A 19,803-nucleotide genomic window follows, 5' to 3' on the forward strand; every position below is an offset into this window, starting at 1 on the left:
ATTTAGATCCAGTGATAGTGAAGATTTGGAGAGAACTCCTAGTTAGGGTAATCTATGGCTTTGAGAGGAACTTGCAGGTGGTGATTCCACGCACTTGCTACCCTTGTCTATGGGTAGAAATCTGTTTGGAAGGTGCTGTTGTTGAGGGAGCCATGGTGAGTCATCGAAGCACATTTTGTAAATGGTACACAATACAGCCATGGTACATCATAATTATTAAAGTTGATGGATGGGATGCGCATCAAGTAGGATGTGCTGAATGGTTTAAAGTTTGTTTGAACAATGCCCAACCAGGCAAGTGGAGGGTATACCATCATACTTCAATTTTTGGATGATGGACAGTCTCTGGGAAGTCAGGAATCAGTTATTCATGGCAGAATTCTTAGCCTCTGACTTGCTGGTAAAGCTATTGATGAACAACACTGGTTAGAAGCTGTCTTGTTGGAAATGACCATTGCACAGTAATATTACTTGATGTTATCCACATCTTAGCATTTTGATATGAACTACTTCAGTATCTGAGGGATCTTAAGTGGTGCCGTGCGATCATCAAGTATCTGCTCTTCTGATTAATTGAAAATAAATGATGAAACAGTTGAAGATAGTCAAAAAAGGACACTACCTCAAATATATGACTGAAAATTGTCAATTTTCAGTCCTGTTTTACTTGTTTCACCTTTTTGAAGTGTCCGGAACTAAGGGTCAGAGTTTTAAAAATTCGACCTCTCCCATTTCATATGGAGACAAGAATTTTTTTCCCCTCAATTGTTGATCTGAGGGACAGATTTTTGATTGACAACTGAGTCCAGCATTATGATAAATGGACAGGTAAATGGAGTTAGGCCACAGTCAGATTAACCGAGATCTTATGGAATTGGCCCAAGGGGCCTAGTCCTGTTTCTAATTTTGTGTTCTTGTTACTATGCCATTTTAGTTTACCAAAGGCATACAAATTTTATTTTATTGTTGCATCCACATAGCTACAAAATTGACTAATTATTCTGGTTTCGGGCATTGACGTGAATTGTTACAGTTGCTTTTGTTCTCGAGTGTATTGAGATTTCATTAAAGTTACTTCCCATGTTGTTCTGATATCTGACTTTGGAAAATTAAACACCAGATTTGCTGCTGCTCTTTGAAAGTAACAATAAGTGAATCTTCTCCAGCAACACAACTCAATGATCAGACAATTCAGATGTTTAGCCTAAATTTGATAGATTTCAATATCTCTGGAATTTTCTGTTAACATATCATTGTTAGTGATTGCAGGGCCAATGACAACCTCAATGGAACTGATTGATACTTTTTGTGTAATAAATGTGTCTTTATAAAACACTTGTGTTATGGTAGATCAAGTTGCTCGACTAAAATACCTATGATTTTCTTTCTAGAACTGTTCAGTGGAAGATCCCAACTCTGGTTTTGTCTTTAACTTTCTGCCTCTGGCTTCAGACACCGGTTACTCAGTTACTGGAAACAACATGGTATTTAAGGTTAGAACCCTGGAGATTGACTGACTGCTTTGTTATATTTTAAATTTTAAAAATTAATCTGCAAAATGTGTTCTTTGAGTTGGAGTAAAGAATGATGGAACACTTCTAGCTAATAAGACTTATTTCCTTCGGTTTGATTTGAGGTCTCGTTTTGTGTTTCTTTCAGATGAATAAAACAATTGTATGAATTTTGAGAGCTATTTATTATACTTGAATTTTACTTTGTGCTTTTGAATTGGACGTTTCTTTAGGCCAACTATGAGGGGAAAACTTGCATCAGTCAGTATGATGTATTTGAGGCCTATGGGAAGGAAAGAGCAATAGTACATTTTCTCACCCATCAAATCAAAGAACGAATAATAAACAGAATCTAAGCTAAGTAATACTGGTTAGAATATTTCATTCCATGCCCAAAGAAGGATAATGACTGGTTAAGGAGTAACAAAATAGGTAAAACTAACATTTTTAAAATTGTAATTTTGAGCAATAATTAAAATCTGAAGAAATAAACTTTGAATTTAAGCTAATTTTCAGTGCCAGAAGAGGGGTTTGGCTGTGATTAAGATAGTTATTTAAAAACAGTGATTGTAAAAGCTTCTATAGAAATGTGGGAAAGGATTAGGCAGAGACTAATCCTTTATAGGCAGAGACAGGAGAATTTATGTTAAGAGAATTGGCAAAGAAGCTAAATAAATCTCTCTGAAATATTAAGGTTCAAGGGTCAGGTGTGTTGAACTGCAATAAATTAGTATTAGCAAAAACAAAGCAGTTTAAGACAACTTAACAGAACTAAGTTGAAGACCCCAGGACCTGTTTACCCTCATACTTGTGTTGAAAAAGCTGATTACTGACAATGGATGCAATAGTGATGCATAAGTGTTTCATCTTTTAAACTTTTAGCAATTGTTCATGCTGCCTGAATTTGAGCTTGAATGTAGCCCCATTGTTTAAGGAAGGTGTGTGTGAAAAGAGAGCTACAGAGGCAGCACAGTGGCAGTGGTTAGCACTGCTGCCTCACAGCGCCAGAGGCTCCGGTTCAATTCCCGCCTCAGGCGACTGACTGTGTGGAGTTTGCGCATTCTCCCCGCCTGCTCCGGTTTCCTCCCACATTCCAAAGATGTGCAGATTAGGTGAATTGGCCATGCTAAATTACTTGTAGTGTTAGGTGCATGGGGTAAATGTAGGGGAATGGGTCTGGGTGGGCCTGGCTGGTCAGTGTGGGATTGTTGGGCCGAAGGGCCTGTTTCCACACTAAGTAATCTTATCATCTAATCTGTTGACCTCATGTCAGTAATCAAGAAAATATCAGCATCTATTAGTAAGATGTGGTTAGTAGATGTTTAGAAAGCAACTAGCCAGTTGGACAATGTCAATAAGGATTTACGAAGGTGAAATCACATTTCAAAAACCTGATGGAACATTTAAGGATGTTACAAACACAATTTAAGATAAATCAATGGATATGATTTATTTGGATTTTCAGAAGGTTTTAGCTGAAACTCTCATGAGGTTAGTGTAAACAATTAAATCCCATTGGGATTGGAAATAACATACAGGGGTTGAGGATTGTTTAATGGGAAGAAAACAGTAGAAATGGGTCATTGAGCTGTGACCAGTGGGGTACTAAAAATATCGGTCCTTGGGCCATGCTGTTCGTTCTGTCAATGATTAGATGCACTAGTCAATTAGAATATTTCAAAGTTTGTCAAGTGATTTGGGGAAATTGAGCATTGAGGAGGATGCAAAGAGCCTTGAAGGGAATTTTGATGGGCTGAGTGGGTAAGAGCATGGTAGATGGAATATAATGTAAGTGCAAGGGTAACCATTCTAGTCGGGAGAATAAAGGTGCAGTGCATTTCTTAAATTATCAGACTGGAAAGTGTTGATGCCCAAAGGGACCTAGGTCTCCTTGTTCATAAGAAAGCACTTTGGAAGGCAAGTAGTGTGTTGTCCATTATTGTAAGAGGATTTGAGTGCAGAAACAAAGATGTCTTATTTCAATTGTATAGATCACTGAAAGCACAACTGAATTATAGCAAGGATATATTTGATAGAGGGAGCACAGTGCGAACTCACTAATTTGATTCCTGAGATGATGAAACTGCTCTTCAGGTTTGGGAAAACTGGCCCTGTGTTCTCTGGGGTTCGGAAGAATGAGAGGCTATCTCGTAGAAATGTGAATTCTTTTAAGGATTAATAGATGCAGAAAGGATGTTTCCTTTAGCTGTGGGGTCTAGAACCAAGGTATGGAGTCTCGGAATAAAAGATATTTAGCACTGAAGTGAGGATGAAGTTCTTCGATTTCTCAACCCCAGGGGGCTATAGAAACTTAAAGTTTACAGTCAAAACTTTCTAGTTACTATCTAGGGATAGTGTGAGAATATTATGTTTTAGATGACCATGATCAAGGATAGTGGAGTAGGTTCAAGAGACCTCACCTGCTCATGTGCCTAATTGTCATATCTTAGTATTAACAGATAATGCACACTAAACTGTTCAGCAAAGTACAGAAAGTTTATACCATTTTTGGTACTTTCACACTCTAGTTTGAGATGTTGCTTCCATGAAAACACTGTAGAGGTCAGAGGGGCCAAAGTGGAGAATTCAAATGACAGAGGATCAGGGTTGCATTTGCTGGTAAAGATTGTTACACAAAGCATCCACCCAATCCATGTTTTTGCCCAAAAGACTGGCAATTAAATTGGGCACTGCATAGTGATATAGAACACAGTTCAGTACATCAGGTTTGGCAATATATGTGGCGAGAAAACATTTAACATTGAGTCGTGATCTTGCTTTGTTTCAGATCTTCACCTACAGTTTATTTAAATTCAGTAAATAGCTTTTCACCTGAAAAGTGTGTTTGGGCTTTTGGGTGGTGAGCGTGCAGGAGGAGAAATGCCAGGTTGTTCCATCTCTTGGTGCTTGATGATGTTGTAGGGAGGGGTTAGCAAATGTGTCACAATGTAAATGGTTACATCCAAAGTCTGGGAGAGGACGGAAAAAGGTGCTTGATAGCAGCACCACAATGGACTTAGAACAGATGTCACGTTCTCCAGCCTTAATGAAAAGCTGCTACCCTGAAGTGTCCTCTGCTTCAGCAAAAGGTCATTGACTTGACCTAATGAACTGTTGGCTTCTCATACATACGATCAGATTTGTGTACTTGCAGAAGTTTCTGCTTTTAGGTCACCACTACTGTTGTGTTTCATAGAGCATACTTCCAACCTATTGTCTTTGCTTGTTTATTCCTTGTGTTGGTTGAATAGGGGGCAGATAGGGCTGAACTGTCACATCAAAAAGCTGGTCAGCAATTGATCCTGCTACTGTTCTAAAACCGTGCACTTTGTGAATGTTCTAGTTTAATAATCCAAGTTATCTCATTTATTTTTGAAGCTGAACATCTGCCGTGGTTTAAATGAATGTGGGAAGATAGGCACCAAGACAGCAACTGGATGTGAGATAGATGGACAGAAACCAAAACATCCGGTTGGATTGGAAACATCACTCCAAGTTTCCACTGATGGTCTTATAACTCTTATGTACAAAGGTGCATTGGAAGCAGAATCAGGTAGGGCATGCTTGGACATAGTTGCAGAGCATTGTGTAGAATGTCTTGGAACTGGCCATTTGACTTAAATGATGTATTAATTTGTTTATGCTCTGTCTGAGCTTTGTTCCACCCATCACTATATAAGTCTCAGCATAACTCTTCCCCTTTGTGTAAGTATTAGTGGATGTGGCTAAAATGGTGTCCACATTGGCCTACTTGTGACTGATCAGTAATGTCTTTCGAATAAGACTGATTTTGTTATAAATTATCTCACATTTGCTCCAATACATAATTTTCCATCTCCCCAAGTTGATTTTCTAATTAGCTAACCTCCTAACGTGTCTAGTGTTCATACTTAAACACTTTGTTCACTCTGATCACCAGATACCCTGGTCCCCACCATATTTTGAATAGACTATTAACAGGCCAATTATTGAGCATTTAGCCATTAGACTTCAATTATTGTAAGGTCAAATATGACTTTACGGATAATTTTAACCTTTCATCTCTACCAATTAAATGTGCTTATTTTTTTCTTTTTATTTTTTCCATTTGAGCAATTATTAGTCTTGTACAAGATAAATAGTTGAAAGCTTTAATATTTCACTGTGTGAATGTTCTTGTAATGTGAGAAGTTCTTGCTGTTGTAATATGCAGGCCTCCGAGATACATTTATCATCTATTTTGTCTGTGACACTACTTCGTATCCTGGAAAGCTCAAGTTTCTGCGAGAAGAAATTAGCACTACAACAGCTGTTCATGACACCTACTTTGAATTTTATACGGCATTGGCCTGTTTTCCAGCTCCTGTGAACTGCCTTGTCAGTGGTAAGCAAGTGATTTGATGATTCATTAACTAGAAGATGGTAAATATTCTTTGAACCACCCACAAAATCAGAAATGCATTTGATTTATTGAGGTTTTCTCATTACATGAAACTGGACAAATCTGCATTCTAATTTGTATCATGCTGCTTAAATATTATGAATTATGAGATCATAAAGACTAAACTTTTTGCATTTCATAATAAACAACAATTTATTGTAATCAGTTAACACATTTTAAGTTACGCCAAGAGTTGCGTCACAATATAATCTAATGAGTAAAGTTTACTGTGAGATTTATTTTTATACTCTATCTACTTGGAGTGGGGGGATACACTAAGTCTTGTGATGACACTCTTCTTTCAATCATAGGTTATAAGCATCACTGACTAGTTCAGAATTTATTGCCCATGCCTAAATATTCTTAAAATTGTGGATGCGAGCTGACTCGTAAACCACTGGAGTCATTAGGGTGTGGGGTTAAATGGAGTTTCAAGATTTTGATCCAGTGACTGATGCAGCAATGGTTTAAAGTCAGGATGGAATGAGATTTACATGGGAATTTGGAGGTGGTGCTATTCCTATGCATCTGCTGACCTTGCCCTTGGTGGTAGTGGTCATTGCTTGGGAAGTGTTGTGAAAAGAGCCTGGGTGTGTTGAAGTGTGCATGTTGGAGGTGGTCTATGCTGCTGCATTTGTGCTTCAGTAATGGCAGGGATCGTGCCTTGAAGAAACACCTTTATACTTTCGAGCAGGGGCCTGTGTTCTGGCAGTATGCTTCACAATATAAATTATTAGATAATATATTTAGCATTAGACAAAACAGTACTATTTGGGTCAAATAAATAGTCAGTAAATGGATACGGTATTATTGGCTGGTTTTATTTTTTTGTTTCAGATATAGCTGGTAATGAATATGATCTGAGTGACCTTGCCAGGGACAAAGAACCTTGGGTTGCAGTAGACACGACGGAAGATAGAAGTAAACGTACATTTTATCTAAATGTTTGTAAGCCTTTGCCTTCAGTTCAGGGCTGTCCAGGTGAGTGTAAACATATACAGATCATTGTTTTTGTTGATGAATAACTTTTGTTTGTTGATGCAGCATAGCACACCAACTGTGCAGTAAGAAAATTAGATGGCGATCAGAAAACGTTTTGGAAGGATTTGTTTTTATGAGCATAATAAACATTGTTTAGACCTAATCTGTATGCTTGGCAGTAGCTCTTAAAGAGTAACGGTTTTAGCTTAAAAGACCATTAAATGATGTGATACAAGTTTAAGAATGTCAATCAGGCAATAACTCAATGCAAGTCACTAATTCCTTCCATCGTGAAACAGGAAAAGAAAGTTGGCTCCTACTTCGAGGAAGTCAGCTTTCACCCTGGTCAATGAAGTGTGCAGTTTCTCGAGTTACTGTCACCATAGGTTGCGTTGTATCCTCAACCATGGCTTCTGCTTACATAGTCATAACTACCTCATTTCCTACTGCCTTCCACCATCATCTCCCCCTCACGTGAAGGGAGCTGTGGGGAAAACTGGAATCGCAATGGGGGGGGAGAAGGAGAGTGAGACAGTGCTGAGGTCATTGAGAAGAAGCAGGGGAGCTGAACGAGCATTAAAGAGCCTCAGGAAGGATCTGTGGAGGGAGGTGGCAGGAGGATATAAGTGAACCAGTTAATGTTTGTTTATATTAAATGCTTTCTGTAAATCTATTGTCTCAAAATATTATCGCGCACAACAGGAGCTCATTGTATTGGGTAATAGCACAGATTGAGGATAGAGTCTGTCATAGAGATGTACAGCATGGAAACAGACTCTTCAATCCAACCTGTCCATGCCAACCAGATATTCCAACCCAATCTAGTCCCACTTGCCAGCACCCCGGCCCATATCCCTCCAAGCCCTTCCTATTCATTTACCCATCCAGATGCCTTTTACATGTTGCAATTGTACCAGTCTTCACCACTTCCTCTGGCAGCTCATTCCATATACATACCACCCTTTGTGGAAAAAAGTTGCCCCTTAAGTCTCTTTTATATCTTTCCCCTCTCACCTTAAGCCTATGCCCTCTAGTTCTGGACTCCCCCCACCCCAGACTTTTGTCTATTTATCCTATCCACGCCCCTCAATTTTGTAAACTACTTTAAGATTGCCCCTCAGCCTCCGATGCTCCAGGGAAAACAGCCCCAGCCTGTTCAGCCTCTCCCCATAGCTCAAATCCTCCAACCCTGGCAACATCCTTGCAAATCTTTTCTGAACTCTTTCAAGTTTCACAACATCTTTCTGATAGGAAGGAGACCAGAATTGCGCGCAATATTCCAACAGTGGCCTAACCATTGTCCTGTACAGCTGCAACATGACCTCCCAACTCCTGTACTCAATACTCTGACCAATAAAAGAAAGCATACCAAACACCACCTTCACTATCCTATCTACCTGCAACTCCACTTTCAACCTGCACTCCAAGGTGTCTTTGTTCAGCAACACTCCCTCGGACCTTACCATTAAGTGTATAAGTCTTACTAAGGTTTGCTTTCCCAAAATGCTGCACCTTGCATTTATCTGAATTAAACTCCATCTGCCACTTCTCAGCCTATTGGCCTATTTGATCAAGATCCCATTGTAATCTGAGGTTACCTTCTTCACTGACCACTACACCTCCAATTTTGGTGTCATCTGCAAACCTACTAACTATACCTCTATGCTCACATTCAAATCGTTTATGTAAATGACAAAATGTAGATGACCCAGCACTGATCCTTGTGGCACTCCACTGGTCGCAGACTTCCAGTCTGGAAAAACAGCCTTCCATCACCACCCTCTGTCTTCTACCTTTTGAGACAATTCTGTATCCAAATGGCTAGTTCTCCCTTTATTCTGTGAGATCTAACCTTGTCAACCAGTCTCCCATGGGGAACCTTGTTGAACGCCTTACTGAAGTTCATATAGATCACATGTACCACTCTGCCCTCATCAGTCCTCTTTGTTACTTCAAAAAAACTCAATCAAGTTTGAGACATGATCTCCCATGGACAAAAAAATGTTGATTATCCCTAATCTGTCCTTGTCTTTCCAAATATATGTACATCCTGTCCCTCAGGAATCTCTCCAATAACTTGCCCACCGCTGATGTCAGGCTCACTGGTCTATTGTTCCCTGGCTTGTCCTTACTACCCTTGAAGAGTGGCACCACGTTAGCCAACCTCCAGTCTTCTGGCACCTCAACTGTGACTATTGATACAAATATCTCAGTAAGAGGCCCAGCAATCACTTCTCTAGCTTCCCACAGAGTTCTCTGGTACACCTGATCAAATCCTGGGGATTTATCCACCTTTATGCTTTCAGGACATCCAGCACTCCCTCCTCTGTAATATGGATATTTTGCAAGGTGTCACCATCTATTTCGCTACTTTTTATATCTGGTTAACACTGAAAACAATTGGGATTAATGTTATGAGGAAGGGTCATATGACCTGAATGTTAACAGTGCTTTTTATCCACCTGAGCTTTTCCGCAATTTATATTTTTGTCTGACTTGCAGCATCTGCTGTTCTTTCGGTTTTTATTTGATGTTAATGGGTCTTTTCAGGCTGGAGTGTAATCAGTGAAGTATCTTGCCCACCCCATCATAATCTTTATTTTCAGATCTGATTCTCTGGACTCTGACAATAGGCAGTCACCTTCCCCTCCACATAGAACATAGAACAATACAGCAAGTATCTTGCCCACCCCATCATAATCTTTATTTTCAGATCTGATTCTCTGGACTCTGACAATAGGCAGTCACCTTCCCCTCCACATCATTCAAAATGAATGCTTACATGTCAATGAGGGCCATGCCATTAATACGCTTCCAGTAGATCGTATCATTGTCATATTTGAGAAGGAATGCCACCTTTCCCTGTCTGGCTGCACTTGCTGCTACTTGCCTTGCCACTGTGGTGGTGATGCAACCCTTTTAAATCATAGCATCCTGATCTGGCAGCTTCTCCTTCGAGCATCTTGCTGGTTCCTCCCCTTGTACCTGCCTTCTAAAATCAATGTTCTGTCTCACATCCAATGTTGCTACAAGAATGTTGCAGAAACACCTTTTTTCTTCTCCCTTTTTCACCAAACAACCTCTCATCTTTCATATTCATAGCGTTGATTGCAGCACTTGTTCTATTTTGAGTTTACTGCCTACCTTTCCACCCTAAATCTGTCTCCTTCTCAATCCTTGATGGTCACCTGACCTTATTTCATGCAGCTATACTATTCAGTGCTACTGGAGAAAATCTCCAATAACTTTCTTGCATCAAATCCTGTCCGTAATTTCTACTCTTTTTCTATTATCCTGAAGTAGCTCTATTAGGTCATTTACACTTTCAAATGCAAATTATTTTAGCCATTTCTGGTGAGTGACATTTCTGCACCTTCTGAATAGCTTGCTGTCACTGTTATACTCAAACAATTAGACTTTCTCTCCTGGGTTGGTCCTGAGATATGCTTCTCACACCCCTCCCCCCTCCATCTTTTTCTCAAACCATTGATCGTAAATTTGAAAGTCTTTGACAGACATCTAGTATAACCATTCATCACCACATCTGAGTCTGTAATGAGCATTTTCATTCTCTGTCCGTTAAAATTATTGACAATTTCAAGATTACCTAGGAAGGCAACAGTACCAGTCACTACTATTATTTGCTGTACGGCTTGTCTACCTCGACTAGCCTCATCTTCTGTAAGTTCACGAACATCTTTGTAACAAAGATTGAGACTGTTAGTTCAGTTTCCACTGAGCTCAACCCATCTTTTGTCAATGAGACCCATCTTGTTCTCTGGATTCCAACCACCCAACTTGCCTTGCTGGCTGTCATTTCACTTGAGCTTGACAGTTTCCCCTCCTCAGGTGCTGTCGTCTCTTTCAGATCTGCCTTCCTCTTTCCTCTTAAAAACCAACCCTTGCCCCAACTTCAACCTCCCTTTCCCCTCAAACCTTGCACGCATTAGCATCCTTAAACATGTTTGAATTCCTTCAGTCAAGTTTCTGCTGCGGTCATAGTTCTAATTAATTCATGAATGCATCCCAGTTGGCTGAAAAAAGTAGACTATCCCTATCATTCTCTACTGAATTACTGCTTTTGACTCTATTGACATCTGCCCCTCCACTCTATCTGGGTGGTAGTAGTATATTGACCTGGTTCAGTTCTTTCCAGTCCAGTCAAAGCCAGAGCATAAACAATGGCCTCTTGTTAATCCGACAAGGAACTTGTCATTGCGACCGTAGTTTCTCCTCTGTGCTGTCCCTGATGTCGTGCAATATTTTAAACCAACACTCAATACAGGATGTTTTCTTTGAACATTAAACAGCCCTTATTTTACATCAATGGAAAGGCAATCTCTCCCAGTAAACCAGGAGACTACCTCAAGAGTTTCAATTGCAACATGTATTATTAACCACAATTTGAAAGTATGCAGATATTCTTAAATTCTTGAAGCTGCTGGAAAATTTGTTTATAATTACCTTAAAAGCTGCCTCAGGCAGAATAGGTGAATTCATCCAAACATTGCTGACAATTCAGCACCTTAACATGTTATAATATGGTGGACATTTTATTAAGAAAACTGAGGTGTGCAGTTCAGTTAAGGTGCCAGCTGAAATAATTCATTCTCTGCCGATTTAATTGGCAAATGTTTTTTGATGCAAGTCGTCCCTACCCCTTTCTACTTCTGGACAAAAATGCTGTATGTTATAGTTTTCCTCAACCAGGGAAGAGCATGCACCTGCTGTGGGGAATTTGTTTCTACTCTTCAAACTCCTTTATCAGCTTTCACTAATTTTAGTGCTTGGTCAGAGAAAATTACTCTTCCAATGTTTCAAAATTCCAGTCTCTCTTTCTCAACCATCAATTTGTACCAATAATCATTTGATGTAAGTGAACAACTTATCCAAAGTTAGAGGTTCACCAGGATGCTAAGATAGAATTTGAAAGTTCACCCTGACTAGAAAATGAAATTCCAAATGTAACAATTCAATTTGAAAAATTCTGAAGTTAGCCATTTGATTAAAACCGTTCCCCTTAAATATAAAACAGAATGGTACAGCATTTGTAGGAAAAAAGAAACTACAATTGTTTTGATTTTTACTTCTATTTGTTTAGATGCGATCATAATTTAATAACTGAGGTGAAGTCTCCAGAAAATCTTCAACATTGTGACTAAATGTTTTAAACTGGTTTAACATCTCAACCATAATATACGTATGAGACACCAAGTAACCAACCAAGGAATAAAACCGCATGCAAGAGCAAACCACAACTGAAGTTTAGTTTGGTGACTTGCAGATGCTTAGCAATTGCATTCAAATAGAAAAGATTCATTATGCTTTCTTAGATCCGCAATGTACAAATTTGGCTATTTTTCCTTTTAATTTCAAAATTGTAAGTTCTCTCAGGGTAACCTCCTGGTGTTTAACTGTTAATGTTTCTTGGTATCTTATCACTGCTATGTGAGCTTTGCATTTGTTTTGTTACTTGCCATCAGATTTTGCATAATTTGTAGTGCATTTAAAGGCAGTAGCTTTGTGCAGACTGCTCTGTATTGTGGTTGTTGACAGTTCTGCACCTAAATCTTAAAATATGACCCTGTCTCTGCGAACTATTTATTGCCTGATCTTTTTGCTGCAATTGTTCGAAGTTCTTTGCATGATGGAAAAATTCACTCCTTTGTTTACTTGCCTGAATTACTGTGGTCCAAGCACTGACATCAGTTTTACCTACTGTGGCATCTGTCTGAGATGTATATTTCAAATTTTTAACGTCTGCATTCTTGGATTATGTTCCATTCATATCTTTACTGCCGTTCACATTAATCAATTAGTTGCTTTGTTTTATTGGGTTTGGATATTACTTTTCATTGTAAACATGGCTCATTTTTCTGACTGAGCATCCAAAGGGATGCAAGTTTTTGAGAAGTATTGACACGAGGGGGGAGTATACCTAAAATGGAATCAATGTCTTGGTCATTTCTGAAACCCTTGCCATCATTGCAGCATGTTGGCTTAACTGTGGAGAGAACAGAATCCGTGTTATATATAATGCCTATGTTTGTCTGTTATCAGCAGCAAAGATGGTTCATTACCAATAAATTGGTTGGCTGGGATCTGCAGTTTCTTCCAGTTTATATGAACCAGTATTTTGATGAAAGATCTCAAACTTGTGTGAAAATAAGTATGTAAGCAAAAGATTTTCTTCAAATTAAATTATGTTGCACAGGTGGTGCTATTGGATCTTGTGTCAAGTATGCTGATAAAAGCCAGAGTCTGGGCTATATTCAGATGAGTCCAAGGGCTGAGACTGGTTCACTCAGTATTGTCTATTTGAATGGGGATAATTGCAACGACCATCAGAAATATTCTACACGAATCCTCTTCCAGTGTGACACAATCTCAGTAAGTTTGTATTTTTTTTAAAACATACACAAACTTATCACTAACACATTTTAATCCTTGCCAAACTTTTTCTCGATGTTGACCCCAATTTATTGCCCCAGATATCACATCCCATGTGAAATTTTGGCATACACGTGTAGGAATTGGGTTGCTTTTAGTTGTGAGGAGGGGCAGGATAGGCTTTAGCTGTCTAGAGTAGAGTTGTTGCCTTTACAGCATTATTTTCCTTCATGCACAAAGGAATATGCTTTATATACAATCCAATCGAAAATCCTGACTTTTGGAATTTAAGGGTGCAGCTGCCAGTGTTTTTAGATTGTGGTGTTTTTGGTCATATTTTAGCGCTAATTAAGAACAATGATCCAGTATGCAGTCACTAAAACTCTGCAACTCGTTATTTGAAATTTAGCCTCAGCGTGTTACCCGCAGATGTAAAAAACTAATTTTACTGAAAAGCTTGCCTTTCGAGCCCTTTGTAGCAGAATTCTGATCTCAAAGGGATCTATCTGTTGGGCCGTCACCGCAAAGAGAAAATGACAAGTGTTTAATGGGGCCTTGCAGTTGTTAATATTCAGTCATTGTTGCCCAGGAGTTTTGTCTTACAAAATCTCAGCTCATAGTTTGGAAAGCTCTGCTTTTGATCTTTACAAAAAATACATAATTATTACATTTAGTGAATAGTCCAACTTGGAACTGCCATTTAATATTAAGAGGTAGATATCTATACAGACCTAATTTTATTGCAGTCGTTTGAAGCATTAATGTTTGTGATGTGGATGTCTCTCATTCAGAAGCCCATGAGTCTGCTGGAGCCTTTGAATCAAGCTACTCAGACCTGTATTAATGTGTGCTTGCTGGTCATAGTGCTTAATTTGCATATGCACAAAGGAACCTGGGGGGGTATGGATTAGTAATAGCTTGGTTTCAGTAATTGCTTACAATTATAAGACTAAAGCTAAATTGGTTAAAACTTTTTCAGATTGTCAATGCAGTTAATTTGTCTAAACATGTATTTCTTGTTAATATCTCTAACAGCCCTTTCAATGCTGTTGTGTGCTCAACTGTAGCCAGGCAAATGGAAGCACAGGCATTTTGTTCATCTGACAGGACATATCTTCCCTGTTTTGCTAATTGGATTTTACTACTAAGTAGCAGAAACCTAATTAAAAAACTGAAATATTTGTCACTCTTTATTTTCAACTAAATGATCCAAACTTTTGTTTTTGAGAGCCATCACATCGAAGTTAGTTTGTTACTCTGCATATAAAGATTACCTTTTAGATCGCCCCCTGTTGCGTTTCTGTTTTGAGGAAGGAAAATTCAGCTACCCTCATCAACTTCATAAAATCACACAGGACAGAAGTAGTATCTGGGCCTGTTATATCAATCCCCACTGCTTGAAGTGGTATCCAATCAATCCTGCATGCTAGCTATTTCTCTAACTTTGCAAAACGTTCCTTTTTCAAGTCTGTTCAGGATTCTTTTTTGTATTGATTCTTCTTCCTTTCCTCTTATCTGTAACCATTGCATCAAGTACATCTGAGAGAGTATGTGAAATTTAGGATAATAATTGTATTGTTTTTCCCCATAGGGTTCTCCAATATTTCAGGAAATGGATGAGTGTGAATTTCTTTTTGTGTGGAGAACTCCAGCTGCTTGTCCAATTCGCAGAACTGAAGGTAAAATTTGATAATATAGTTTAGTCATGAAAAGCATATGGCAAAAATTTAGAGTTTTTGAATTGCTTGTCCATCATGAATCAACTCCAAAGATAATCTTGAGAGTTCAGAGTATCAAGAGGTCAATGTCAGTGCTGGCTATTCTTTGATCTTTCTCGTCAGCATTCAATCCAGTCTTACCAATCTTTGATATTCTGATTTAAACAATAAACAGATGAAATATGGGTAGACTTGTATAAGTGGGGCATTATGTTAGGTTCTGTTAATACTGGAAATAAAACACCGGTTTTAAAGTGGCTTTGGGAGGTTGGAAGAGTGCCAGAAAATGAAATTCAAAGCATAGATCCCTTTTTAATGTTTATAAAACAAAATTGCTTTAGGCATTTGATATTGAATTATGCCTGTATGTTGGTTATTTGGCCTTGAGAAGATGGGCATAGCAACCTAGAAAATGGTTTTTCTGGGGTTCACCATTTTCCTGCAGTACAGAAGCTAAGGTTAATTATTTGCTACTCCTACCATGCACCCAACTCAACCCATTTAACACCACCATCTATTTTACTGTCTTACTTAAATAAGGAACTGAGTTTGTGTTCTAGGTTTGTAACTAAGTGGATGGTGTATTTACGTAGACACAGGAGATTGCTAAGGTTCTAACACATTCCTCCCATGACTGAACTTTGACTCTGCCACCATCCCTTCATGCATCTTTCTCCAGAATGTCTGTTCACTTAGGGGCAAGGTCTTTTCTAACAGAGAACAAGTAATGAAGTTAGAAATCACAGAACACCAGGTTATAGTCCAACAGGTTTATTTGAAAGCACTAGCTTTCGGAATGCTGCTCCTTCATCAGGTGATTGTGAAGAATAAGATTGTTAGACACAATTTATAGCAAAAGTTTCCAGTGTGATGTAACTGAAATTATACAGCGAAAAAGACCCGAATTGGTGAGACCAAATAGACTATGGCAACGGATGAATGGGCACCGCAGAACAATCAACAGGCAGGAGTGTTCTGAATCGGACAACACTTCAGTGGTCCAGGACATTCGACCTCTGACCTTCAGATGACCTCCGAGACTGACTTCGGGACAGGCAACAATAAAAAGTGGCCGAGCAGAAGCTGATAGCCAAGTTCGGTACCCATTCGGATGGCCTCAACCGGGAGCTATGGTTCATGTCACACTACAGGTGACCCCATTGCACTATACACACAAATGGACAGACTGACCCTGCACCCCACCCCCCACAGACTTCAATCCCTTTACACACACTCCCTCTCATACGCACTCATAATCCATGTGCACACATTTGTGGGGTGAATTTGTACTTGCAGAATTTTACTTTGCTCAAAAACTGCATGAGCTCATGTAAGATTTTGAAAATCCGTTTTTAAGATTAGGTTCAATCTGACCATTGGCACAGACAGCCTCACGGAGTTAACACCTTGAATACCTTATCTGGACTGACTTGACACCAATTGTTAAAGTGCCCTTGAAAATGTAACTTCTTAAAAAAGTTTTGTGATTTACATATGAAAGAACTGATACCAACATAGTCATTCTAAGAGATGAGAGACTTAACAAACAATTTGGTCTTTTATCAATATATAATTTCAGTTATATCACACTGGAAACTTTTGATATAAATTTGTATCTTACAATCTTACTCTCCACAACCACCTGATGAAGGAACAGTGCTCCGAAAGCTAGTGCTTTCAAATAAACCTGTTGGGCTATAACCTGGTGTTGAGACTTCTAACTTTGTACACCCCAGTCCAACACCAGCGTCTCCAAATCATTCATGTTATGAGTGGCATTAACAAAAACCTGACTGGATGATGACTCATTCCCTCATGAAGCCTCATATCTTCCATCTGCTGCCCCATCAAGACTGATATGATCAGTGTGGGTTTATCACTAGAACATACCTTGGCCTGGCCCCCTATTCCTCTGGCACGACTTGCTTGAGAATCTTTACTTGTTTTGCCTTCACACTCATTTTATAAAATTCAGCTTTCTCTGTTGCCTTTTCAAGTACATTGAGACTTTTATTTTCACAGTTCCCCTTTTAACTGTGCCAAATGATTTCTATGGTTTTAACTTTATCCTAACACCTCTTTCCCCAGTGTTGTTTTGTCCTTCCTCAATCTTTGTCCACAGAAACTCCCCAATCCAAATTCACAGCCATCTCCTTGATTTATCATCTCTTATCTCGCTCCCATTTTATCCAAGTCAATTTCCTTGTGTATGCTTCCATCCACATCCCAATTATACCTCATTTGTCTCCCTGGAAAAATCTATCATCTACAACTGCACTTGGAATTTTTCAAACTGTCTAGCCTCTTACCCCCCCCCCCCATTTGCTGTAACATTTCTGCAGTGACCGATTTGCTCAACAGCACCCTTACTATCATGGTCTCTATTTGCTCTCATCATGTGATTCCCTCTGATATGGCCATCTGTCAATTGCCTTAAAACAAGGAGCACAGACTTGACAGGATAGTGGATAACTGCTCCAGCGATTCAAGACCAGATTTGGCTTTAAAATTGCAATAGTCTTGCAATGGCTACTGTTTTCACTTGAGAGAAACAACTGGTGGTGGTTTATGCTGAGGGTCACCAAGTGAGGGGAGAGATTGCAAGGGAGAGGCCTTTCATGGTAACTTCAGCAAATGTTGGAGTTGAATCCACACTATTTCTGTTGCACTGCCTCGGACACCAACTATCATAGTCATACAGCATGGAAATAGACCCTTTGGTCCCACCAGTCCATATTGACCATGTTCTCAAACGAAAGTAGTCCCACCTGCCTGCTGTTGGCCCATATCCCTCCAAACCTTTCCTGTTCATGAACTTCGCTATCTGTCTTTTAAACATTGTAACTACTTGCATTCCACCACTTTTTCTGACAGTTAAATCCATAGATGAACCACTTTGTTTTCTCTTTTAAATAAAAAGTTGCACCATATCCTTAAATCTTGCTCCTCTCACCTTAAATCTGCCCATTATTCTGAACTCACTCATCCTAGGGAAAAAATTCTTGTTATTCACCTTATCTATGCCCCACATGATTTTATAAACCTCAGTAAGGTCGCCCTTCGCAGTCATCCTCTCCTAGTGGAAAAGGTCCCAGCCTTTACAATTTTCTAATCTCTCAACCCTCCAGTCCTGGTAACATCCTGCAACTGAGCTAAATGGCTTCCATCTAGAGCGTATAAAAGACAGTTGTCCTGCTGTCATCTTCTAAGCTGCTTTAGGAACGTTCCAGAATCTACACTTTTGTTTACTGCAGGCTGTCTTCATAAATTCCTGTCTCCAGTCTCAGAAGAACATAAGAGCTAGGAGCAGGAATAGCCAGTTCAGCCCCTTTAGCCTGTCCTGTCATTCAATATGATCACGGCTGATCTCCTCTCAACCTCAACTCCACTTTTCTCCATAAACCCTTCAACCCGTTGCTAATTAAAAATCTGTCTATCTCATCTAAGTTATTCAGTGTCCAGGCATCCACCAGGTGTTGAATTCCACACATTCTCAATCTTTTAAGAGAAATCATTTCTTCTCATTTGTTTTAAATTTGTTTAAAACTATGATCTCATTCTAGGTTACCCGACAGAACAAACATCTGCCCTGTCTACTTTTGTCAAACACTTCAACATCTTGCATACCTCAATTAGGCTTTCTGTCCAGTCTTCTAAACTCGAGTACAGGCCTAAACTGCTCAATCTCTTTTCCAAAGATGTCCTCCTCTCTGGAAACAGTCTACTGAACTCATCGGTTGCTGATGATGCAACTATACCCCTCTCAAGGGGGCCAAAACTCTGTGCAGTATTCCAGGTGCGGTCTCTCTAATACCTTGTATAGGAGCAGAAACATTTCCCTACTTGTACATTCTCTTCATTTATAATGCCAAAATTCTATTTGCCTGCCTTTATTACCAGCACCTGCACAATTTTCTCCAATTCATGCGTGAGTACACAGATTGTCTGCACTGATTTGTACTGAATTTTCTCTCATCTGGTAAGTTGCCTTTCTATTTTTATGTCCAAAATGTACAGCATCACACTTCACGTTAAACTCCGATCATCCAAATTTTGGCCTATTCAGCTGACCTACACACATCCATTTGTAAATTCCCTCATTGCAAAGGTGGTCGACCCGCAATTTCCCCCCCGACGTGGTCGACCCGCAATTTCCCCCCCCACATGGTCGACGGTGCCCTCCACCGCATCTCCTCCACTTCCCGCTCCTCCGCCCTTGAGCCCCGCCCCTCCAACCGCCACCAGGACAGAACCCCACTGGTCCTCACCTACCACCCCACCAATCTCCATGTACAGCGCATCATCCGCCGTCACTTCCGCCACCTCCAAACAGACCCCAGCACCAAGGATATATTTCCCTCCCCTCCCCTATCAGCATTCCGTAAAGACCACTCCCTCCGTGAATCCCTCGTCAGATCCACGCCCCCTACCAACCCAACCTCCACTCCCGGTACCTTCCCCTGCAACCGCAGGAGGTGCAACACTTGCGCCCACACCTCCCCCCTCACTTCTCTCCAAGGCCCCAAAGGAAACTTCCATATCCACCACAGATTCACCTGCACCTCCACCCACATCATCTACTGCATCCAATGCAGCCGGTGTGGCCTCCTCTATATTGGGAAGACAGGCCGCCTACTTGCGGAGCGATCCAGAGAGCACCTCTGGGCCACCCGGAAGAACCAACCCAACCAACCTGTAGCACAGCATTTCAACTCCCCCATACCCCTACATTTATCCCTTTCCTAACACTAGGGGAAATTTAGCATGGTCAATTCACCTAACT

The 19,803-nt window shown here is 39.9% G+C and overlaps 1 protein-coding gene across 2 annotated transcripts in view; it reads left to right on the top strand.

Annotated features, from left to right (window-relative positions):
- igf2r (insulin-like growth factor 2 receptor) overlaps positions 1-19,803 on the top strand; it is a 212,167-nt gene that overhangs the window by 106,921 nt on the left and 85,443 nt on the right. For both annotated transcript variants that reach the window (XM_043696288.1, XM_043696289.1), the window contains 6 exons: positions 1,392-1,493; positions 4,890-5,064; positions 5,704-5,874; positions 6,769-6,912; positions 13,127-13,302; positions 14,894-14,981. In XM_043696288.1, coding sequence (XP_043552223.1) covers positions 1,392-1,493; positions 4,890-5,064; positions 5,704-5,874; positions 6,769-6,912; positions 13,127-13,302; positions 14,894-14,981 — 856 coding nt within the window. The remainder of the gene's footprint in view (positions 1-1,391; positions 1,494-4,889; positions 5,065-5,703; positions 5,875-6,768; positions 6,913-13,126; positions 13,303-14,893; positions 14,982-19,803) is intronic.

The sequence above is a fragment of the Chiloscyllium plagiosum genome, chromosome 9, assembly GCF_004010195.1.
Source record: "Chiloscyllium plagiosum isolate BGI_BamShark_2017 chromosome 9, ASM401019v2, whole genome shotgun sequence".
Lineage (NCBI taxonomy): Eukaryota > Metazoa > Chordata > Chondrichthyes > Orectolobiformes > Hemiscylliidae > Chiloscyllium > Chiloscyllium plagiosum.